Source organism: Apus apus, chromosome 15, assembly GCF_020740795.1.
Source record: "Apus apus isolate bApuApu2 chromosome 15, bApuApu2.pri.cur, whole genome shotgun sequence".
NCBI lineage: Eukaryota > Metazoa > Chordata > Aves > Apodiformes > Apodidae > Apus > Apus apus.
In genome coordinates, this window is record NC_067296.1 from 12187401 (window position 1) to 12210980 (window position 23580).

Here is a 23580-nt window from a genome sequence, read left to right on the forward strand (position 1 = left end):
GTAAGTTTGTTTTCAGCTAAAGTCACGCAAACATTTCCTCCACTTATATTTGTATTTCAGACAGTCTTGACTGTGCAACACACTTGGACTGCTGAGAAATGCAATGCAATAATGCAGATTTATGCCAGTTCCACTAAGTCAAGGTATTAATTAAGAGAGCAAATCCCCCACAAGCCTAAACAAATGATGTTTTGTAAAATATTTCACTTAAATCCAGGAGTTAAACTGACTTTCAAGTTGATGTACGGGGGTGGAATGAAGGATGTCAAAATTGAAATGTCTGAGGCACAGACTGAAAACTGAGAAAAAGAGAGGCAGGGGAGAGAGGACAGAACAGTATTACATGTATCACAGTATCTGCATTTATTTCTGGAATAAAAAAGAAAACAGCACCTATTGTTTGGATGGATTTTATTTTTTTTTTTTCAGAAGAGATACCCCTTTTCCTGAGATGCAAGACAAACTAATGTAACGAAGCATTATTTCCCCACACATCATTACATCTCTTTGTCTTAAACTGTAGGAAGTAGAGAAACTAATTGTATGAAGCACACATTATCTAAAGTTACAGTTTTCAATCCTTTTCTACTTATTAGTGTTTCTATTTTTTCCTTTAATTACCCTATTCCAGTCTCCTTCCTTCTCTCTTCCTTTTATTCTAGCTTCCTTCATTTGACTTCATATGTTTTTTTTCTTTATTCTGCATTCTCTGCTTTTCTTCATTTATAATAAAAATTACTTTCATAAATAATTTTTGCCCTTTTCATCTCTCCTGTATATTTGCAGTTCCTCCATTTTTTTCTAGTCCCTCCTTCATTCCTGTGCTGTTTTCTACTACCCATTCCCTGCACCAGTCCAGAGTTGTGTTCTGCACTTGATGAACTTACCCTTCCTTGCAGCCACCACTTTTTTATTTTAAACTACCGTTTCTAACTTCACTTCCTCTGGGGCTCACGTTTTTCCCTTCTTTTGTATTATTTGTTTTGTTTGCCACACCCAAATCAAATCTCCTTTCCACTTTCAGCTCCTCCATTTTCCATGCCAGTCTCTTTTCTTTCCTCTCCCCTCTTCCTTTGGAGACCCTGGCCTTCCCTGAACCACCTCTGGTATTTTTTTTCCCAGCCAACTCCTAAAATTTCAACTCAATCACTGCTGCCTTTAGCTGCCACCTTCCTCAGCAGCTGCACGTGTCCTAGTAACTCCTGCTGCCACCAACTACAAACACATCCCATTGTCCCCAAGAGCAGGAGGAGATGCTTCAGCAGACAGTGCCTGGCTGTAAGTGACAGGTTTCTCTTCTAACTGCTATGAAATGTCATTAGTTGTATCAGTGGCCACCATCCCAAATGCCACTAGTTGCATTCCAACTGGCACGGGAGCCTCCTTATTTCTGGCAACAGAGGTTTTGCTGTAACTGCACTAGCTATGGGGTTATACTCTCTTGACTGTATCCTACCCACAGTCTCCAAAGACCAGTTACCACTGGTGGTCCAAAATACTGTTGTATGAATGCTGTGTCTGCTGCTATCATGGGGAGCAACTCCACTAGGTTTCTTCCTAGTACCAGGATGAAGTAGAATTTGCTTCTTCATATGAAGCCAAATATTCCCTCTTCATATGAGGGATGCCAGGATCACACACTTGTCATGAATTTACACAGTGCAAGAGGCTTTCTCATTCCCCCTTTCAACACTTAATGGATGAAGATCTGTATTTTTTAGCAGAATAAATAACACTAACAGGGCATTTAAAATGTCAGGTGTCATATTTCTTCTTGCTAATCACTTGTTATCTCTGACTGTTGTCAAACAAAAGATACTGAAGAAATTCATTACAATAAAAGTGTCCTCCAGAGGCAGGTCGATTTATGGCCATGACAAGTGTAACTAAAATTCTGTTGCTTGCATACCTCTCCTTACCAGTGTAGAGTTCATTCTGCGTTGGTGTATTCTTTTTCCACATTGCTTTAATTGCTTGCGGGACCTGCATGGCTGGAGTGGGATGTGTGATTGTCTCTTTCTCTTTCCTGGGATTTGAAACAAAGTGAAAGGATAAAACAATCATAATACCTTTAGCTGAATACCTGCAGCTAAATACAACTGAACAAAATACTGGAACTAGAGGTGCTTATGACTCAGTGACATTCTGGAGTGCATGAGGAAAAAAATGAGTTGAACTGAAAAACCCAGAGGCCCATTTACCATGTCTAAAAATGTATTTTAGGAGTGGAAATAAGGAACATCAAGTTAAACACGTTGTAGAGCTGAAGAATGTAAACCAAACCTGGGAGTAGTACTGCTTATCTATCTTCAGTTACATTGCCTACACTGACATCATTTTTCCTATTAAAAATAATTATTCACAGCTGTCCCCAAACTATGCATTTTATTATTTCTTGCTCTATTTTTTTTCTCCATTTGAACTTTTTTTCCGTGTTCTTAAACGAGGCAGCGTTCGTACAGGGGAGCTAGATGAGTTTTTAATGAGGGAAGTTTCTAACTGGTGATTTGCCCACTAAAGGGCACTGTTTACTGCAGTGAAAAAAGGAATCTTTTGCTCTACAGAAGTTGTACTTAAGCCTGAGCTAAAAATCTAAAAACATTTAAGGCTTTAAGGGCTTTCTTATTCAACGATACTGTTTGTCAAATTGATATTAAATAATTTTTTTTTCTTGTTTTTTTTTTTTTTTTAGAACTCAGTCCATGCTAGAACAATGACAATTTGACAAGGCTGCACGCGTGTTCGTGAGAGAGCAAGGCAGGAAGTGTTTTCCCTGTTCAAGACAGGAAGATCTGCTGGCCAGGCTGCATCAACAGCATGAAGCGCAGCAGCACAACACCCAGCAGGGCAGGCAGCGCGGGGCATCTGGAGAGCAGCTCGCGGAGCCCCGGGGCGAGGAAGCAGCTTGTCACGCCGTGAGGATCAACCTGGGCACGGTGCTGTGCGGCTGCCCCGCCACCCGTGGGGGACACATCACCGAGGCCCGGGCACATGCAGCCCCAGCAAAGCTCTTCACCCTCAGACAAAGGCTCCCGCTGCTCTGGTTTTGAGCCTCCCCAGCGCTATCGGTGCCCCCTGACCCGCCGCCCCAGCCCCCTCGGGCCGGCTCGCCGGTGACTTCAGCCCCGCGGCTGCCAGATGCCACGGGCTGCCCCCCAGGGGCCCGCAGGTGGCCGGGGAGCCGGGCAGCCCCCCGGGGACGCTGCACTGAAAGGTTAATCCTCCCAGCACTGCGCTCCCCCGGCCAGGCTGAGCGTTGCCGCCACGGCCCGAGCGGCTGCACCGAACAAAGGCAGGGGAGCGCTCCCCGGGACGGGCCCCTGCGCGCGCCGGGGGTCTCCCAGCTCCCGCCCAGGCTGTTCAGCCGCCACGGCACGGCAGGGGCAGGAGCCCGGGCGGGAGGCGGCCCCGCTCGCCCCGGGTACCGGTACCGGCACCGGCTGCGGCGGCGGAACGACCGCCCCGCCCGCCCCGGGCGCAGCGCGGGAAACCCCCCCGGGCGGCCCCGCCCGCCCCGCTCGCGCGCCAGGGGGCGGGGCCAGCGCCGCGGAGCGCCAGGAGGGCGCGAGCCCCGCCCCGCCCGCAGCGCACGTGGCACCCCTGCCTGGGCTGGTCACGTGAGCCGGGCCCCGGGCTTCCCCCCCTCCCCCCCCCCCCCCTCCCGCCTGACCCCGTCTCCCCGGCTGGTCAATCGCGGGCGGCAGCGGCGCATGCGCGGCAGGGCCGCAGCACGCCCCCGCCCTGCCCCCTCGCAGCCCGTCTCCCTCCGCCCTATATAAGGCGGGCGCGGCGGGGCTCCTGGCTCCGCAGTGCGCGTGGGCGGGCGCGGAGGCTCCGCGCGGCGGCTCCGCGGTGACCCGCGCGGCCTCCTCCTCCCCCCGGCCCGGCGCCATGAGTTCCGGGACCCCCTACATCGGTAGCAAGATCAGCCTGATCTCCAAGGCGCAGATCCGCTATGAGGGCATCCTGTACACCATCGACACCGAGAACTCCACCGTGGCGCTGGCCAAGGGTGAGGCGGCGCGGCCGGAGGGCGCGGGTCGGGCCTGGGCTGGCTCCGGCGCTCGCTGAGGGGACGCGGGGGCCCCGCACGCCTCGCCCGCTGCCTCCGGCCCTTGAACAATGAGCCTGGCCTGGACGAGCGGCGCCTGGAGCCCGCCCACCCCGAGGGGGCTGCGGCGGGGCCCGCGGTGCGGGGGGCTGGGGGCGGCGGGGCGTGAGCCCCGTGCCTTCGGCGCCGCTGCCTTTCCGTGAGTCAGCATCTGGGAGAGGGATCCGCCACGCGGGCCGTGGCGGGGGCTGGCCGTGCCTCCCCGAGGGGCTGTGGGAGCTGGTGAGGCGGGCAGAGCCCGGGATGCTGAGGAGCCCCTGGGCTGGATTCACGGGAAGCTGCCGGTCCCCTGAGGAAGAATTGCTGCCAGCGGCGCCGGCCCCTCTTCGTATTGTCAGAGCCAGAAAGGTGATGGTCTGCACCGCAGTTCAGGGTTTGGTTCCCCTCTCCTGTCTGTATGTGGATACCTGGGAGTATCTCGGCTTGAGCAGGGGCCTAGGCCAGCGCTGGGGGAAATAGCGTTGCTGTTGGTGTGTCTTTGTTCCTTTCTTGATCGATAACTGGACTCTGCTCAGGTGAAGAGGGTGAGAGCTCATGTACAGGGTGCTGTGGGGTATCTGCTGGGTCTGGCTCTTCCTGCCTTGCAGGCTGCTCATCAGGGCTTTGCATCTTGATTCCACCTAGAAATGGTGATCTTTATCTTCTGTTGAGATGGTGCCATTTGGATCAATTCATCACATGTGCTGGAAACTCCTGTATTTACTCTCAGAAAAACCTAGCCAGTATTGTTTAGCCTATCAAACAAGATACTGTTTCTGTGCTGTTGCTAATGTCCAGCTTGGCTACTCCAGCTAATGTGCATCAGCTTTTTCTTTCCCTGAGTTTTGTCCTTCCTTATTCTGGGAAGTTCACACCTTCTTCATTGCCTTTAGCAACCCATCTGGATTGTCCACAAACCAAACATCTTTTGTTTTGAAAGATTATCTGCTGGCAGGAAACACTGACTTGCCTGATTATCAAATATCCCCAACGCTGCCTCCACCACAGTATTTATTCAGTATAATGATGTTTATGTGATGCTAGACACAAGTATTTGACACCTACTAGTGTGTATTCTGAAGTAAAAAATGTGAGTTTTCACAAATTCACTTTTTTCTAGGGCTGTTGCTGTTTATTGAAATGTACAAATGGAACTATTTATGTTAGTGATTCACTCAAGGGAGGTTGCAAGAAGGATGCAGTTCCTTTACTGTATGTGCAGGCAGGTCTTCACCTTTACCCAGCTGTAAGAAGAAATGGCTTCTCATGTAGTTCTGGCTTCCACATGGCACTTGCTACTTCAGAGCTTAAGTGGTGTGTTTCAAAGGCATAAGTGATTAAAGTGCTTTATGGAGTGAGAAAGTACATGCTCTGTGGAAGATTCTTGGCAGTTCATGTATTTATTGGTCTCTTAGTCTTCAGTTTTGATCAACTGGAATGCCTAAGAAGTAGTTGTTACTATACATAGAGAATGCAGGGGTTCTTTTTCCCCACTTAGAGTGTTGCTCTATAAACTTTACAGTACAAACCCTGCTTTTTGTCTTAGCTCAGAGGGTTTTTTAAATTTAGAGCCTTTATGTCAAAATTAGTGTCAGAATTAGGAACATAGCAATAATGTTGAAGTTGGTGACAGCAACGTCAACCCTGTTCTTACGGGTAACAGCAGATTAACACACTGGATCTCTGAAGGGTTAGAAGAACCATGAGTTACTGACATGCAGTTGAAGTTGTCAAGCTAATTAATACAGTATTATTAAGTCCAAGATGCCATTGTTTAAGGCTAAGACAACTTCAGGATGTAATGCAGGTGCTATTCTCTTCTATAATCTGAGTGATATAAAGAAAAATGTAGGGTGAAAGAGACCTTGGGAAGGAATCTGCTTCAGCCTCTTACTTGAAGCAGGGCTAACTTCAGTTGATTTGGATTTGGTCCCTGTTAAGTTTCAACACATACCCAGTATCTTAAACACTGGATAAAGAGATTCCATGTGCTTAATCACTGAAAAAACATCATATGCTAAACTTCAGTTGTAAACCAAGAAAGTTTAAGCCCAATAGTTTCCTGTTGGCAACAAACACCAGAAACTTACTCCCTCTTCTGCAGAAGTCTGAAGAAACAAGTTTTTGAGCAAGAAGTACCTACATAAGCTCTGCTTTCCTGACATCCAGTCACTCTTGTTATGCTTCCTGACCCTGCAGAGATCTAGCCCAAAAGAACCCCACATATAGGTGCAAACTGTATGGTAAAACCCTGGCTAAGCATGGGTTGGGATTGATTTCCTGCTTATCTGTAAACAATAGTTGCTGTAACTCTTCATGTGTAACAGCCCTTTGGACATCCACAGAAACTTAACAGCTGTGCTTTGTGCCAGAAACTGTTAAGCACTTCAGCTGCTGGGTCAGGCATGCAACTCCTAGGGCCCTCTCAAATGCCCTCACTGCTCTTTGGTCTGCAACAAGGACATAGGTTTCCACTTTTAGGAACCTTGAGATCTTCCAACTGAGAGGCTGCCTGAAGAGCTTCAGGCTTTGCAGGTTGTGTTTCTCCATGTGGAAGCTGACAGGCTTACCCCAGTGCTCAGAGAAGACGTGCTGCTTCCCAGGTTAGCCATGGGATTCCACTGTAGTCCCTGGATAGCTTTAGTATGTCTAGCTGTGTGCTGTAATAACCTAATCTTGAGCAGGGATATCAGTGATACAGTTAATGTCTAAAAGGCCACAAGTGGTGCCTTCAGTTTATCATCTGTTTCTAGTTGAGTAGGTTACAGCTGTAATATGATCAAGCAGCAGCTGGAGATCTAAAATAACTTGAAGAGGTTATGTACCCTAGGCACTAATGGAAGATGGTCATTCAAAGGAAGTGATGGACAGCTTGTCCTTGCAGCAGTTCAGAGTCCTTCGAGTCAGGTGTAAGCTGAGGTGCTAAACAGCCTCAGCATCGTGGGGACGAAGTTTGGCGTTGACCTGCACCCAGAGCTTGCTGCTCCATGTGAGCTTTACAGTCCTGTTGAGCAGAGGTGCAGCCTGCTTGCAGCACTGACTGTTGTGTTTTGTGTCTTTTTTTTTTTTTTGGGGGGGGGAGGGGTTTCTGCTTTTTTCTGGGGTTGCTGTGGTGTCCTCCCCTTGCCCCTCTATCATCCATGGACAGGGTTGTCTGTGCTTAGATCTTTCCAGCTGTGCAGTGGAAGTGTGCAGCTGGCTAGCACATCACCATAGATTGAGACATGGCAGGTTCTTGTGAAAGGTCTGTTAAGTATGTAACTTGTAAAGGTACTGCAGGAATTGTGGTGTCTCCTGGCAGAAAGGTTGAGTATGTCTATGATAACCTGTTAGAAGCAACTCAGACAAATCCAGTACAAAATTCTTATACTGGCAGAAAGCATACATGAAACCAGTATGTGCTGGTGCTTGTCTAAACTGACAAAGCCTCACAAAGACAGAAGATAACTAGACTAGTAAACCTGATGAGCTTCTGTAACTTGTGGCTGAAATGTCAAGCTTTTGTATGTCAGTGTCTGATGTAACTAAGCTACCTATTTTCCTGCACCAACAATCCAGTAAATCTGACTCTGACCTCTTCCTCTTCAATGGCTCAGATTCATTTATACTTCTACCTGGTAGCTGTCACACAGCAGTTGCAGCATTTTTTTTCTGCTTTAATGTGTAACATCACTGGTTGGAACCTGCTCAAGTGTTCTGATAGCTGGGACTCAGTGAAGTCTCAGCAGTCACTGAAGTTTTTGATTTATCACCAAAAACTTGCTTTGTAGTCAGTGGGTATTAATCATACAACCAGTGGCATGGAGTAGAGATAATTTAATAGGAGGACTCTTGTCGTTGAGGAAACTTCATCTGTATGCTAAATATATAAAAAGAAAGGTGCAGATTTGAGCTCTAAAGCCTTCTAAGACTTCCCTTGCTGCTTCAGGGGCCTCTCCTGTCATTTGTCTCAAGCTGGACTCTTACATGGGCTGGGGAGGGAAGGGGAAATGGCATTGTAGCACTGTGGGGGAGTCCTTGGATTTGGAGTAGAATTCTTCACTCCAGCTGGTCGATGGTCTTTACCTTCACAGCTTGGTGTAAACAAAACTGTTTATACAGGCTGCTGAAAGAGTTGGCATTTGAGGGAACAGATTTGTGTGATAAGGAGATCCAGGGTTCTGGAGGCAACCTCTTTTTTTGTTGTTACTTTTGGCAAGTATTACAAGGGAATTCTTCAGTGCCATAAATCTTAATTTACACGATGCTGCACTGGTAATCCTGGACTAATGGTCATCTTTCTAATCCTCAAGTGCGATCCTTCGGGACTGAAGACCGGCCCACAGACAGGCCTGCTCCTCCCAGAGAAGAAATCTATGAATACATTATTTTTCGAGGAAGTGACATCAAAGACATCACTGTCTGTGAACCTCCAAAAGCTCAGCATACTTTGCCACAAGATCCTGCCATTGTTCAAGTAAGTTAGCCTGAAGTGCTGGTAGAAAGTGTTGGTGATGAAGGACTTGATTTTGTTATAAACTTACAAAAACGGAGGCCAGTAAATGTCTCCAGGAATCTTCAGATTGAAGCATCCTGAATTTTGTTGTAATGTTTAAAATAGCAGCATTAAAGTCTTCATTTGACAAAAGCCAGAGCTAGATTACCTACCTAAGAATGCAGGAAAATCAGAGGTAAACTAACCCTTCTTAGTATTTACTGAAGCTTTAGTAATGCTGTACGTGAAGTAGAGAATCACTGCCAAACAAACTGACTTCTGGACACTGTAAATGGAAATGCACTTTGTCTTGTTACAGTCTTCACTGGGCTCTGCCTCTACATCATCCTTTCAGCCACATGTGCCTTACAGCCCATTTAGAGGTATGCCACCTTACAGCCAGCTTGCTGCCAGCTCTTTACTTAGCCAGCAGTATGCAGCTTCCTTAGGTTTAGGTAAGTAAAAACTTTACTTGCTAGAATAAAGGTACAGTCCTTGTATGCAGCCACTGTGAAACCAAATAACTGTAACTAAAGCTTAATTCCTTGGCAAGTGTCAGGCTGCAACAAGCAGTGATTGAGTAGTTAAAAACTTTGTGCAAAGGTCTTATTGCAAGGAGGCTTGTTTCACTTACAAACACGCACACATCCCTACCTGAAAGAAACAAACTAAATAGCTACAGTTTCTTTCTAAAAGTAATGTGAATACATAACAGTTAAGGCCAATTAATTTCTCACCTAACATACCTTACATATACATCACATGTAAAAAGAACTTGTGTTCCTGAAGAGGACTGTAAATAATCTGCTCTAATGCTGTTCTAGAGACTCTTGTATCTCTTTCCAAGTCCTTCAGATGTTTCACTACCTTGTATCTTATCCATGTATCTTTGCTTTCTCTTCTTCCCTCTATCTCTTTAGAGAAACTGGTAAGCCCTCCAGCATCAGCAGCTGCTTCCAGCCCTAGTTCTTCTCCGTCTCCACAACCTGTTTCAGAGCCTGACATGTCTTCAGAGCCCCATCAGCTCTCTTCCAAGGGTAACAGCAGTTTGAGGACTCCAAATATTTGGAAGGACTGCATGGCACTTGCAAACACTCTGTTCTTGTTAACCCCTCCTCGAATGATAATACTTGTGTGGGCAATGCTAGTAGAACTAGTTTGTTCTCAGCTATTTTTGCCTTTTATTACATGAAGTGTTCCTTCTGTCCTAGAAGTATCAATTAGAGAGACAGAAAAGGTACAGGACAGTGGATCCTCTTGTGTAAGTATCAGGAGAGGGCCCAGGTTTAGGGATGTTGATGTGCTGCGTCCTATCCCAGGAACTTGTGTCACCTTAGAGACTGGGCAAGGAATTAAGTCTTTTCTGGAAAGACAAGCACACTGCTTAAATTGTGGGTGGCCTTGGTATTGGAGTTATAGGTTAATAGAGAAGTGGGGAGTATTTCTGTAATTGAGGAACCATCAGGGTAGGTTTCTGCATGATGGGGCATAGTACCTTGTCCAGACTCCTGGTTAGTAAAGCATGACTAACGGAAAGAATCTGAGTTGTGGTAATGTAGTTCTGGGTGCTTGCTTCTGTGTGTAAAAACTTTTAAAGGAGGTTGAGTAGAGATACTAGATTGACCATCCTCAGAGCAGAGAGACCAGGTGCAGCCTGCATTTAAACATGGTAATTAGTTTCCTCTGTTTTTAACTTCAGCATGTATGCTTGTGTTGGCATGAAACTTTTACTTACTCTCTGGTTTTGGCCATCTGTCTGTACATACTTTCTCAATATTCTGGCTAAGCTTTGAAACTTTCTCATGTTAAACTTGCACAGCAGCTTTGTCCTACTGAATAATCCCTAGGATGTGTCTGTCTTCCTTGCAAGTTTTCCAGGTGTACATTAACTGGGAACCTGCATGATGTTACCTACTGGGTATATTTCATGTGGACTTGGGTGACCCAGCAGTGTCAGTGGCTTGGTTTGTGTGTCCTCTTCGGCTTTTTGCTTTTCTTGCTCTTAAAGTATATTCAGTTAAAGTTTGCTTCCAAGCAGTTCTTATGCATAACCACATAAACCTGTAGTACTCCAAAACTTCTAATTAAATCTAGAATGCAGTGTTTCTTCTGAGTACTGAAGACTGTCACTTTTTAATATCATTGGTGTAAGGTATACCAAACCATGAAAAGTATTTACATGTTTTGTAGTGTGAATAAATAAGCCTGGATGGAAGAGCAACAGAAGTCTTGGTAACACTTTGGCCTTGACCAAGAAGGAATTTAAAAGGGTAACTTTGAGATCCTGGTCTGGTTTCAGGTTTTCTTTGTCTGAAAGCTAACAATAAGCAATGAAGTAGAAGGACTTCTAAAAGCTGCTTACAAAATGGGATGTAGTTGAGGTGGTTAAGCTTTTGCTTCAAAATGTTTTTGACCAAGTGGGGAAGCTTTCTTGAGCAGTTTCAAAATGATGGATTTTCACTTCAGATTTAAAGTATTGTGTAAATTAAAATCCTGCAGAACCAGGGATAACACTTAAAAATTAGATTTTTGGTATAAATGGTCTAAGACTGACCTGGCTTGCTTATGTAATGTGTGTCTAACTTCATTTAAGAAATCAATGGGTAGATTCCCTGATTTTAAGGCTCTGGATTTGAGAGCCAAGACTTGTATGGCAGTAGTGCCTTACCAAGTGTCTATACCCTTTAAATGTAGCATGTAATGAGACACACTCAAGGCTTTGAGTAGTTCTTGACAAAATGATTTCTCCATAGAAGTGGGTAGGGTTTGAATAGTGTTGGCACTTTTTCTGAGAGGTACTTGGTCATTGGAATTTTTTCCAGGTGCTGGCTTTCCTTCTGTTCACCCAGTCCGCAAAAGCCCCATGGTAGAGCAGGCTGTTCAGACTGGCCCAGTTGACAACATGAATTCCCAAAAGCCACCTCCAGTGAAGGTAACTCCAGGGGTTCAGCGCAACGGACGGCAGGTTCCACAGGTCAACAGTAAGACAAGTGGTACGTATGCACCACTTCATTTTTAAAGTGCTGCTTTGAAGCATCTTCCAAAGGTGCATAGCAAGACTAAACTGCTTCAATTTTGTCCTTGTGCTCCATTGTTAAGTTTATCCTTCTTGTTCAGTAGATACAGTTCAGGCAGCACCTGTGCCAACCCAAGGTCAGGTGAATGATGAAAACAGAAGACCTCAAAGGAGAAGATCAGGTAGGTTAACCTGACACTAAACAGTCACTTTAGCTTATCAAGGCAAATATTGTTGATTTCAGTGAAGGACTGTTGAACTGAAGATTGAGAGCAAAGTAAAGCATGATAAATCCTTGAAAATCCAGAGATGCTTCTCTAACAAAATAGGTTCTCGAGTCACAGAAGCTCAGAACATTCCAGGGACAGAGTTCTGGTGTCTTTCCTGGAAACCTGAAGGTACACTATAAAAACCGATGCTATGAGTTGGCAGCAACTCTTCAGAAAGTTTAAGTACTGCTGTGATAGGTCTACAGTCAAGTTCAGAAGTTACTTTCAGAGAGGTGTGACCTAACCACAGAACTGGAAGCCAGAAACTCCCTAGTTCTCACCCTGGTTTCCTCTGGTCTTGAGCAAGTCATTTAACTTCCCTGTATGTTACCAAGTGTTTAAACTCTGCTGCTTTCAGGAAACAGGAGAACCAGAAACCGTTCTAGAGGACAAAACAGACCAACTACTGTGAAGGAAAATACAATAAAGTTTGAAGGTGACTTTGACTTTGAAAGTGCAAATGCACAATTCAACAGAGAGGAACTTGATAAAGAATTCAAGAAGAAACTAAACTTTAAAGGTTTGTGACTTCATTAAATGTGAATTGCTGAGATAGTAGTAAACACTGCATAGACAATCCTGTTCTGAGAAAGTGCATGATTACATGTGGCAGCATCTCAAATTTTGTTTGAGGGAGCAAGAGAACAGATGGCTCTTCAGTATGCATCAAGGAAGTGTAATACATTTTATTATCTTCAGATGACAAAGCAGAGACAGGGGAAGAAAAAGGGGACCCTGGAGTGGCATCTCAAAACAATGATGGGAATGCAGAGGAGGATCTTCTGGGACCCAACTGCTATTATGATAAATCCAAGTCTTTCTTTGACAACATTTCTTCAGAACTGAAATCTAGGTGAGTAGTTTCTTAAAGCTTGATTATTTAAAAAATACGATTTTAGGCATTGAATACTAGACATAATATATGTCACATGGTTTAATTCTTTAAAAATCTTAGAATGCAAAAATGTCAGCAAAACACTCTGTGGAAGGGAGTATTGCCATGCATTAGATAGCTCAGAAGTGTTATTAGCCAAGCTTCATGCAGTGGGATGAAACAAAAAGCAAGGGTTTCAACTGATACCCTTACCTAAACTAAAATAAAGGAATTTCCAGTTCTGTTTCCCAGTACTGACTTTGAACCCATTGATTTTAAACAAATTTCTTATCTTGGCTGTGGGAGGAGGCATCAGGGTCATGCTGTGCTGAGGATGGTACAACTGGCAGACAGGAGGAAGCTAAGCCTGGAGGAGGCCAGGTCTGTCTGTGGAAGTGTTCAATTGAATGTTGGGAATATTGAAAGCTTCATCTCTCACTGTTATCAACTCCCTGGTTAAGTCGGACATCCCTTCAGTGTCAGTGTGTCTGATTCCCTTGGTAATGTTTCTGCTCCCCCTCAGCAAAGTTTGCTGCACAGTGCTTGGGGCTGGGCAGTCTGCTGATCCCTGGTTGTGACAGGGCTTCCCAGGCTTCTGGAGAGGCTTCACTGAAGTCAAGAGTTTGTAGTTTTCTTGAAAACAAGGCAGGGTTTGATATGATAGTAAGACCATGTTCTCCTCTAGGCCCTGCTCTAGTGTGCCAGTCTGAAAGCAGCTTGCAGGAGTCAACACTGTCACTTTGAAATCCATGCTCAGCAGAGGCACTGAGTTAGGGAGCGTGTGTGCCCTGCAGCTGGTTCTTGCTGCAGTTCAGTTCTACACAATCAGGTGCTTGGAGCTTCTTAGCTGAAGGATTTGGTGTCTTTCATGTTGGTCTGACATGTGAATGCTGCCCTGTTCAGTTCCAGGCGCACCACGTGGGCTGAGGAGAGGAAGCTCAATACAGAGACCTTTGGAGTGTCTGGACGGTTCCTGCGTGGCCGCAGCTTTCGTGGTGGGTTTCGTGGTGGAAGGGGCAGTGGAGCAGCAAGGAGAAACCAAACCACTCACAGAGCTGGTACTGGCAGAGTGTAACTTCAAAGGCAAGTGTTTTAGCAAGAGTAAATATGTCTCTGAGCCGGGGTTGTCTCATTCCTTGCCTGAACTGTCACTGCAACCTCTTTTGCTCTGAGATCTTGTGGATATGTCAAGAATTGTTCTGTACTGTATTTGTGGTAGAAGGAAATAGAAGTGGTTTTAACATGGTCTTCAGCATGTTGGTGGTTCTGCTGATTTCTTGGGCTGTCTCAGAAAGCAAGTGCTGCTTGTTTGGGGCTGAGGCTCTGAGCATTTCGGTTGATAGATGGGTGTGAACTTTGCTGCTTTTCTTTTCCATGGGAGAAGATCTCCATCATATCAGGTCTAATTCTCCCTCTTTTTCTGAATAGGTTCTAACATCTCTCCTGAGAGGATGAAAGTGTATATAGAAAGAAAACAACCAACTGCTGCACTAATGTGGGAAAATGGTTCATATTGTTTACTGTCTCAGCTCAAGCAACAGAACTTCATGTACTACTGCTTATATTCTGGACTTATTTTGGACCAGCAGCTGTCAGCTGAAATATTCTTTGGAAGAGGGAATGTGTTCAGGGGTACCTTCTTCAGGGTGTCTTTTTTGTTTGTGTTGTTTTTTTAAGTGCAGACTAACTTACATGGTTCTTCTTTCTGGGTTTCTCAAAGGCTGCTATAGTCTAAGCTTGAAGTCAAACTCCTTTTCTGAGCCCTGAAGAAGATGAGTCACGCTATTTTAACATGGAACCAAAGCTCACTTGAAATAAACCAGCTATAATTTGTTCTGAGTAACCAAATGGATTCTTTGGTGCTGCTGGTCTCACAGTTCTTGGCAGCAGGTGTGAAGTTGCACTTGGTATCTGGAAGAATGGATTCCTGGTGCTGAGGAGTTATGTATATTGTCACTTGGGAATACTGGGTTGTTGATCATGTAGTAGTGTAAATGACTGTACAACTGTTTGTTGGCTGGTACTTGTATGGAGGTATGACAGGTTTACACAGAACCACGACTCTCTCGAGCTGAAGGGTGCTGGGTGCTCCTCAGGGGCTTGGAGCTCCCTGCTGGGTCAGGGCAGTGGGGGCACAGTGTGCTGTGCCCTTGGTGGGACAGGAGCAGCAAGGGTCTCTGCTCGTGTGCTCGGAGTGAAGTGTTTTTGGCAGTAATTGACTGTCTGGGAAGGAGATGGAAGCTCTGGCTTCATGTCTTAGTTTGTACCTTGCTCACAGGTAGTACCAAACACAAACAGTTCTCTGTACACTAGTAGACTATGGTGGAACACTATGGAATGTTTTCATTAAACTAGGGATGGGAGTCCATATAATGAAGCTTAACAGATGGGCATGTTTAATTTGTTTCCTCTATACCCCCCGTACTGTAAATAGTTCAGTTGTTTTTTCTTTTGTTTTTAAAATCCTGTATGTGGGGAGAGGGGCTGGGAGGGGGGGTTCCATTTGTTTGCATGAATTAAGTGGGTTAAATTGCTATAGGCATGTGTCCCTTTTTTGTTTGGTAGGGAATTTTGTTGGAAAAGCACCTTGATGACTGAACCCCTTACATAGCTAGAATTTTTTAGTTATGCATTGACCTAGGTTACTGTAAAAGCTTGGATTTATTTTTGTAGGACTTTATTGCTAAGAATTAGAACATAGCAGTGGGGCTGCTCTTTGGAGTAATGTAAATTGTAATTATAATAAACATGTACATGTTTAATGTTTCCCTCCTGCTTTGTTTGATATGTGGGTCAGTAGCATCAGTCCATACAGCTCCCCAGATGCCTGTCCTAGCGGGGCTTCAGTCTAAGCAAAGATAAAACTGGCCTGGAAAGTATTATTTGAAATGGGCTTGAAGACCCTACCCAGGCAGTGATGCCCTTGTTACTGTTGCCCTGTGTTTCTGTGTCCTGTCCCACTTAAGGAGCTGGTGTTACTATTAGCCAAACTGCCCTGAGGTCACATCTCTGTGACCCCAGTCCCTGGGCTGGGGGGGTTCAAAGAGAGCTTGTTTTGGGTGGCAGAGCTGCTGGTTCAGTAGCCACAAATGCCTCCAGATTCTGGACTCCTACCAGCAGAATGAGAGGGGGGGTGTTGGAGGTGCTTCTGTGGAAGCTGCTATGAGACTTTTTTTTAATCTCTGCTGGCAAAACAGCCAGTGTGACAGTGAGTGTGAAGATGGGACTGCACTGCTAGAGTCAACTGACTCATCTGAGGCAACGGTGGCAAAATGGGAAATAATAATTAATTTCTGTGTAATAATGCCTTTTTATTTTTAAGGCAGTATTTCTCCTTGTTTCTACTCTAAAGCCTTAGATCTAACACTTGAGCCACAACCATTGTTACTGACACTGCTGAAGTTACCATGCTGTGGAGGTGTCTCAGCCTTCCCAGTTGAGTACTAGACTGGGTTTGTTCTGGTGTATGGGAGCAGTGGCTGTGGCTCAGCCCCTAGGCTAGTTAACTGTGAGCCCTTCCTTCACCAGGGATGGAAGATTCCCAGTGTGAGGAAACAATGCTGGTGACTTGTGCAGACCAAACACTGCTCTTTTAACCCATCAGTTCCATCCAAGGACTTGGTAAATGAAACAACAGTGTTCCAGGGACTTACTTTCTCCAGCTGCTGTGGTCCAGTGCTTTCCTGAGCAGGAGCACAGCAGCTCCTCTGGCCTTGAGCCCTGTGGGATACTCTGCCCACACTTTGCTTTGCAGCTTTTGGCTGTAAACAGCTCAGTTGTGGTGTGAGCAGCCAGGGAGCACAGAGGGACAGCAGGTTTGTACCTGTTGCCTGGAGCAGACTGGCAAGGGCTGAGTGGCCTTGGGACCCTCAGGGGTGTCCTTGGGGGCAGAGGCTCCTGTAGCTGAGCTCCCTCCTGCCAGGAACTGGGACAGTCCTTGCTGTGTCTTGCTTTATGCCTGTAAAACCACATCTTGGTTGTCAACAGCAGACTGAAGAGCTGCTTTCAAGGGCTGTTCCAGTTCCACCCTAGTGTTGGGTACAAATACAGAACACTTCAGAATGAAGTGGCACCTCTTGCAGGCAGGTGCTGAGCCTTGTGAGTGAGCTCAGGAGGGGCAGAGGCCCTTGAGCACAGGCTCTTGTCACCAGGGGCCTGTCCTGGTCAGCCTCGAATCGGCTGGGAAGAGCTTTTCATGGGCCAGAATTGGATAGTGGAGATGCTACAACCCAAATACCTACCTGAAATAAAACTCCCTATTCCCAGTAAAAACAAAAGGAGAAACTAGAGTGTAACTGTGTTGTATGTAACATTCTTTCTAGTTATTTTTAGCATTAGGAAGCAACTGCTCTGTAAATCCCCAGAGGGCAATCACAACAGCAACACTTTATTCTGAACCAGATGAATCATGCAAGGTCTATGTAAGCACCATGTCATGCACCCTTGCTGTGATGACATGTTGGTTCTCATGCTGACCTCCCAAAACATCACCCCCCTCCCTCTGCTGTCCTTCAGAGGGAAAACCAGGCCCTGCTTTTCAAGCTGTTGCAAGGCTTGTGTCCAGACCCTAGCCCTTTAAAGGTGAAGATGCCAGTTAGGGAAGAAAAAGCATAATTTTGTGTTATGTTCTGGAGGCCATAACACAACTCTTGAGACAGCTACTTAAAAAAGGGGGCAGTGGGCTAACAACTGAGACAGTGTGAAAAAGAATCATTAAATAAACTGAAGTGTCTGAAAAAAATGCCAAGTCTTTGTCCTTTAATTGGTCACTACTGCTGTTTTGTAACCAACCAACTAATCCCAGGTAATTAAAAATCCAAGGAATAGACAGATTTTTTTTTTAAATAACAGCTTTAAAAAAAATTGGTAGGTTTATTGTAGGTCTCAAGAGGGGCACAGTATGAGTAAGTGGAATGCCTACATGTCTATACAGAATAACCCATCACTTGATTTTAAAAAGCAGCTAAGCAGTTAAGTTTCATTCATCATGATGTTTTCTTCTGTTTTTTCTTTTCATTTTCTTCCTTTTCTTTTTCAATTTCAGCAACATACTTCTCAATTTCTTCAGGGTTTAGGATCTAAAACAGAAAACACAGGTGACCCTTAAGATGCTAATAACTTAAAGGCTTTTATTGACTTAGAGGCTTTTATTGAAGCGATTTAGTTCTGACACAGACAAAGTAACTGGTATTTATCCAGACGTGGTACCTTTTGCAGACACAACAACATTCCTGGGGCACTAATAATACACAGAAGTATTTGCCAGGGCAGAATTCGAGATTAAGGGCTGAAGTTAATGCAGATCAACAAGGACAGTATCAGAGAACAGGCTACAAAGGAGACACCCCCAAAGCCAAACAAAGCCCTTACCTTCAGTGGCTGCTCTCGCCTCATCACCGCCAGCTCAATGTTCTTCCCACCAGACTGCACGACCTGAACCAGAGTGCAGGTGTTAGGAACAGGTACATTAATGAATACTAAGCCCTTCAGGTCTCTTAGACCAGGAATAGATGGGGAGTGTTTTGCTCATTTGCTCTAGGCTCTAGCAGTGCAACTCTCAAAAACAAGTCTTCATTCTGGCATCACTGCACTCTGACTGGTGAAGAACACCTAATTTCCACCATCTGACTGGGAATATTTTCTGTATCTTAAACTTCAATACCGAAGTAAAATATTCTGCAGTTGGTTTAGCACATCTTTGGTGCATCTGTTTTAATGCCCAGAACTGAAGCCTGTTTACCCAGATAATTGCTAGGAAATTCTTCTGTGCAAGCCATGGAAATTGTCACCTGAGGCCTTGAATTTAATCCCACACCTCTGGCCCATAAAGATCCTTTCACAGCACTTCCCTTGACATGCACAAAGATTTTTGTGTCCTCACATTGACAAAGTTAATCCAGAGACAGTGAAAAGTCACACAGGGGATGTGAAACAGACTCACCTCAAGAAGAGCCTTGATGACAAGTTTAATAGTTAGATCATCTGTTTCAATGGCTTCATCAGTATAGTTTTTCTCCAGGAATTCACGCACAGATTTGGCTCCTCTGCCAATGGCATTAGCCTGGGAACATTGAGGGCAAGAGAGATAATGAACAGAAGTTTAAAAAAGGCTTAATTTACAGAATAAGCAAGAAATAAGAGTTGTGCAATTACATAATCTGAAACCATTTTGTGATCACCATGTATTTTTCAGGACACGGATCATGCTACTTCCCATGTCAAACAAAGACAGTTGTGAGGCACAGGTGGGTTTGGTGGAGTTGCTTTTTTTGGGAAACAGGACAAGATTTCCCAAGTACACAGAACTGCAAGCTGCCATTCTCAGTAAATGTGATCACTAAGGATTTTTGCAGCTGTCAGGCAGCACCTTCTGGCCAGGGAGATCTCCTTTCTATACTAGTCTCTCTTTAAAGAAGACATGAACTCCCAAATGTTTCATCTCATCTCCACAAGAGGCAGACTCAACTCACCTTCCAAGCATGGTATGTACCAGAGGGATCAGTCTGGTACAGCCGGGGGGTTCCATCAAAGTCAAAACCCACAATAAGAGCAGAGATGCCAAAAGGTCTGCGCCCGTTGCTTTGTGTGTATCTCTGATCAGAAAGAGGAGACACGCATTAGAGAAGCAGTTCTAAAAACTTGTTTAGAGTGGAAAGCAGACACTGTAGAAGTCACAACCAGAACAGGCACCAGAAACATTTTTAGTGGGCTCTCTTAGCAATCTACCAGTAGAAGTTAGGACTCTGTGACTTAGAGAGACCCTCAGCAAGGCAGGTAAGAAGTGGTTATTGTTCAGCCCCTGCTCCCAATGCCTGGGGTGGTTACAGCTCTGGGGAGGAACCTGCAGAAGCAGAGCCATGTCTGCAAGCCTGGCTGCACACTGATTGGGCAAGCACACTTAGGAAGCCCAAAGGGGAGGATGACACCTGGGCACAAGGTCAGTTTTCACCAAGGTTCTGCAACAATTCCATCAGGAAGCACAGCACCCTCTCTGGTGATCAGCTGGCTACAGCAAAACCCGTGTTGCAGCCCTCCTGCTGGCACAATCTGATCCCTACTAGTTGCTGAAAAATCAGTTCAATACACTGGCAAATGAATACTTTTACCACAGAATGCAGTTGGGCATATTTAGATACTGTAATTAATTTTAAAGCCACAAATATAATATGTAAAATATATTAAGCACTGATTTGCTCCCCTCTCACCCATCCCTGCAATGGTTTAGTAGGAGGAAAAGAGGAACAGGAGCCAGGAAAATGTTTTGACAATAACACAGCACCATTGTTAGCAGAGCAAGTTAGAGCTGTAGATGAGCAGAGTGCTCCTGATATCACAAGTGTGATCACGCAGCCCTTAAAAGTACTAATTAATTTCATCTTTAGTAATCAGTCCTCCTTCTCTATTTGCACCTCCCTATTTCCAATAAACACCCACAGTGTTTTTTGTTTATGCTGATTTTTACCAGGTGAGTAGAACAGGGCCAGGACAGACATTTCAGATGCTCAAGCTCCAGTGCTGCTCAACAGGGCACAGTTCTAAGCATCTCTGTGGGTCCAACATACCTGCTTCAGACTGGCAATGTAACGTGTGATGTACTCCACGGTGACAGGGTCCTCCACCGTGAGCCTGTGGCTCTGACACTCCACACGAGCTCTGTTTATAACTATTCTGGCATCAGCTGTCAGCCCTGCAACGACAGGGTGTTCTCACAGTCAGGCCTTGGGCACAAATCAAACCACCAGTCTTGCCCCAAAAGGCTCACAGGGTCAACAGCAATGCACAGAGCAAAGGACAGATCACACGTTCCCAGGTCTGCTGAGCAGGAACAGCATTTTTAAGGCAACAGAAAGAAGCTAATCTACCAAAAATCAGATGAAGGTTTAGTTTACAGCTTTGACATTTGTGAGTTAAGATACCGAACATGTGCAACTTTGGACCAGGTGACTGGATGAGCTGACAGCATTCCATCCCACAGCAAATAACAAAGCAATCTCAGTTCTCACATCTGTTGGATTTATTTCTCACGCAGTCCCCAAAACTAGAACCCAACTTTCTCTGCACAGAAAATCTTGCCTAGTTGAGATGAGCAGAGCAGTATGATGTCAGTTGACAGAAACGAGCATGACTCTTTGAAAAACAAACAAAAAAAACCTAAGAAGAAATGTATTGCTTATTTTCCTTTTTAGCTAATGGTGCCACTTTCAATTGACAGCCCTGTTTCTATTACAGATTTTTTCTTCACACTTATGAACCCACCTGCATGTATCACAGCCCTAAGGAAGCAAGGCAGCAGAAGCAGCTGAGCCACCTCTCCTGTACACTGACCTTAAAAAACATTTTTTCTGGTTAAATCAGACCTCCCCCTAAAGCATTACTAACACTGACACAAAGATTCTCAACTACTTGAAGGAGCAGAACCCCTCTGAAACCCACTTTCTCCACTTACATTTTTTTTAACTGTCGCCTGTTTAAGCTTTTGGCAACGAAAAATTAAGGTATTTGGAACAGGAAGAATGTGGAACTAAAATATTTATGCTTCCAATCTGGAGCTGTTCATTCAGAAGGAGTCTTCTGAACTTGAATGGAGAGTGTACTTTGGTTTATGCAAGACTGCAGAATTTAACGTTTTTGGCTTGATGCATGTGGGAAAAATTCCCTGTAACTGGCAGATGTCTCTTATAGCTCCTGTAATATGTATTAATAACACATTATATATAATATATATACAATTTTACATACTAAATTTTAAATACAGAAGATATATTAAGTAAATACATCCAAAGTTAAACTTATGTATATAAGAACATATATTTTAAAATATATGTATCTGTACCTGTGCCAATGACACAACAGTTCTCAGTCACCACCCTCACATTAACCTACAGGCCCTCAGTAACTTTAACATGCATTTCCTCTCTTCAGATCTCTCTCTCTCTCTTTCCATTTATCCATACAGGAGGGTAGTCTTTTTTTAGGAGGAATAAGCAACTGTGGAAACACATTCCTTCCCCACAGCCCTCAGCCAGTTATGCTAAGTGTTTTATGATCTCAGAATCCATAAACATACCCAAAGGTGCTGCAATAACCACCGAAACCCCTGAAGGGATCACACACCTGCAAAAGCCATGCAGACATTGTCGTCGAGAGCACAGATCTTCCGTACAGTCCTTTCATCCTGAAGTTTTGCCACAGACTTCTTTTCCACTCCCAGAACAACAATATCCTTCCCTCTTACTCCAACCTTCAACGCATCAAAAGAAGAAGAGAAATAAAGTTAAGCTAGGCTCAGAAAACCTAGCAGTTGCAGACTCTACTGAGTAGGGAAAAACCCCATCAAAATCAAAAACCCCACCTTGTGAACAGCATTTCAACTTGACATGAACATTTTCATTCCTATTGCCACTGCCTGGAGAAAGGACTGATGTAACAAAAATTTCACTAGACTCCAGGGTGCAGTTTCATTATCAGCTTACACCCATTTAAAGTCATGTGGCTCCCAAGATATACATTCCCACTCCTCTTACCAACTGTGTTTTCCCAACATCAGCAATCACGTTTCTGCAGCCACAGGATTGGCAACAAAACTATGACTGCAGCTGGTCCACCAGTATTGCTCAAGTCAGAGCCCCAAACACTGAAGATTATACCAAGTAAACCCTACAAGAAGCCTGCCAGTTCCTTGCTGCCTTAGTGTTCCCACTCGTACCTCGAATATCCCATTCCCAGCACCAGGGAGGGAAAGAAAAAAAATGACCTTTCACACGTATTCCCACTCATGGGGTGATGGGAATAATTCTTTCTTGCGGGGTGGCTCTGCTGCTAGTTTGTTGCAGGTGCTTCCAAAAACATTAAACTCAACCAACGACTCAACAAGAGACAAGAAAGGGGCAGATCACAGCGCATGTCAGCTGCGCTGTTCCAGCGTGCTTCATTTATGGGGGGGAAGCCTGTTTGACACCAAGTCTTGTTACATTTACTCTCATCCCAAAGACAGTACATTTTCTTCTGGGTTTCTGTTAGTTGGTAATTACTAACCGATTTGTTTTTTTTCTCCACCCAAGTGAAAAAAAACCCCTTCACTGAGAAAAAGTTGGGAGCCAGGCAGTTCCCTGCAGGTGCCATTGCTGCCAGCTCTCCCAGGCACGGGGAACCCGCAGAAGGTTCTTATTCTCCCGGGGGATCCCCCGGCCGGTGCAATGACTGCCAGGACCCCGGGCCTCGCGTTCAGTGGCTCCATGCACAACAACCCCCCCAGCAAGGGCCGGACACCGAGCCCGGGTTCTGCAGAGCTCGCCCTCCACGCTGCGGGTTTTTTTGTTTTGTTTTCCCGGCAGCTCCAAACCCAGCAGCGAGCCCGAACGCCGCTGCTGCGGCCTCGGGGCATCCCTCTGGAAGCCGGCGACGCTTCCAGCAGCCCTGACGGGCCCTCCCGCCCCGCGGGCCCGCGCAGGGCGAGCGGCAGGCCCCGCTCGGGCCTTCCCTCCGCCGGCCGGCCCGGCGCCCCCCGCGGCCGCCCGCACCACCCCGCGCTCACTCACCGCCGTGGAGCCCTTCTTCACCGCCTCCTGGGCGTACTCCACCTGGAAGAGATGCCCGTCCGGGGAGAAGACGGTGATGGCCCGGTCGTAGCTCATGGCCGCCGCCCGTTGCGTCCCGCGGGCCGGAACCTGCCGCCGCCCTCAAAACCGCACACTCATGGCCGCCCAGCGGCGCCCCCCGCGGCAGCTCCGCGCACTGCAGGCAGCGCCCGCCGGGCCAGGGCGGAGCCCCGCGGACGCTCCTGGCGCAGGGAGCGCGCGTTACGCACCCGGCGCAGCAGCCGGGCCGGCCGCGCTACGCACTTGGCGCAGCTGCCGG

The 23580-nt window shown here is 45.8% G+C and overlaps 2 protein-coding genes across 4 annotated transcripts; one reads left to right on the plus strand and one right to left on the minus strand.

Moving 5' to 3' along the window:
* The first annotated feature begins 3796 nt into the window (after nt 1-3796).
* Nucleotides 3797-15490, plus strand: LSM14B (LSM family member 14B). 3 transcript variants are annotated; one of them, XM_051633296.1, is made up of 10 exons: nt 3797-4012; nt 8383-8546; nt 8884-9019; nt 9485-9601; nt 11387-11557; nt 11685-11762; nt 12208-12369; nt 12549-12702; nt 13627-13806; nt 14152-15490. In XM_051633296.1, the coding sequence occupies exons 1-9, from the start codon at nt 3892-3894 to the stop codon at nt 13796-13798; spliced, it is 1275 nt and encodes a 424-aa protein (XP_051489256.1). In that variant the 5' UTR covers nt 3797-3891; the 3' UTR covers nt 13799-13806; nt 14152-15490. The 3 variants fall into 3 exon arrangements, with proteins under 3 accessions (XP_051489256.1, XP_051489257.1, XP_051489255.1); XM_051633295.1 differs by having other exon boundaries at nt 3798-4012; nt 11682-11762; XM_051633297.1 differs by lacking the exon at nt 9485-9601 and having other exon boundaries at nt 11682-11762.
* Nucleotides 15491-17575: 2085 nt separating this feature from the next.
* On the minus strand, nt 17576-23471 carry PSMA7 (proteasome 20S subunit alpha 7). Its single transcript, XM_051633299.1, has 7 exons — nt 23262-23471; nt 21838-21964; nt 20286-20410; nt 19194-19316; nt 18665-18784; nt 18094-18156; nt 17576-17801 (listed from the first exon to the last, which is right to left on the minus strand). The coding sequence occupies exons 1-7, from the start codon at nt 23355-23357 to the stop codon at nt 17709-17711; spliced, it is 747 nt and encodes a 248-aa protein (XP_051489259.1). The 5' UTR covers nt 23358-23471; the 3' UTR covers nt 17576-17708.
* Nucleotides 23472-23580: the final 109 nt, after the last annotated feature.

Bases quoted from the DNA above. Each gene is read 5' to 3' on its own strand.
- PSMA7 (XM_051633299.1), bottom strand. From the start codon at position 23,357: ATGAGCTACGACCGGGCCATCACCGTCTTCTCCCCGGACGGGCATCTC. The intron at 18,157-18,664 runs GTGAGTCTGTTT...ACTCTGGTTCAG, and splicing joins TCATCAAGGCTCTTCTTGAG to GTCGTGCAGTCTGGTGGGAA. The intron at 17,802-18,093 runs GTAAGGGCTTTG...TTTCTGTTTTAG, and splicing joins GGCGAGAGCAGCCACTGAAG to ATCCTAAACCCTGAAGAAAT.
- LSM14B (XM_051633295.1), top strand. From the start codon at position 3,892: ATGAGTTCCGGGACCCCCTACATCGGTAGCAAGATCAGCCTGATCTCC. The intron at 4,013-8,382 runs GTGAGGCGGCGC...CTAATCCTCAAG, and splicing joins CACCGTGGCGCTGGCCAAGG to TGCGATCCTTCGGGACTGAA. The intron at 9,020-9,484 runs GTAAGTAAAAAC...CTATCTCTTTAG, and splicing joins TGCAGCTTCCTTAGGTTTAG to AGAAACTGGTAAGCCCTCCA.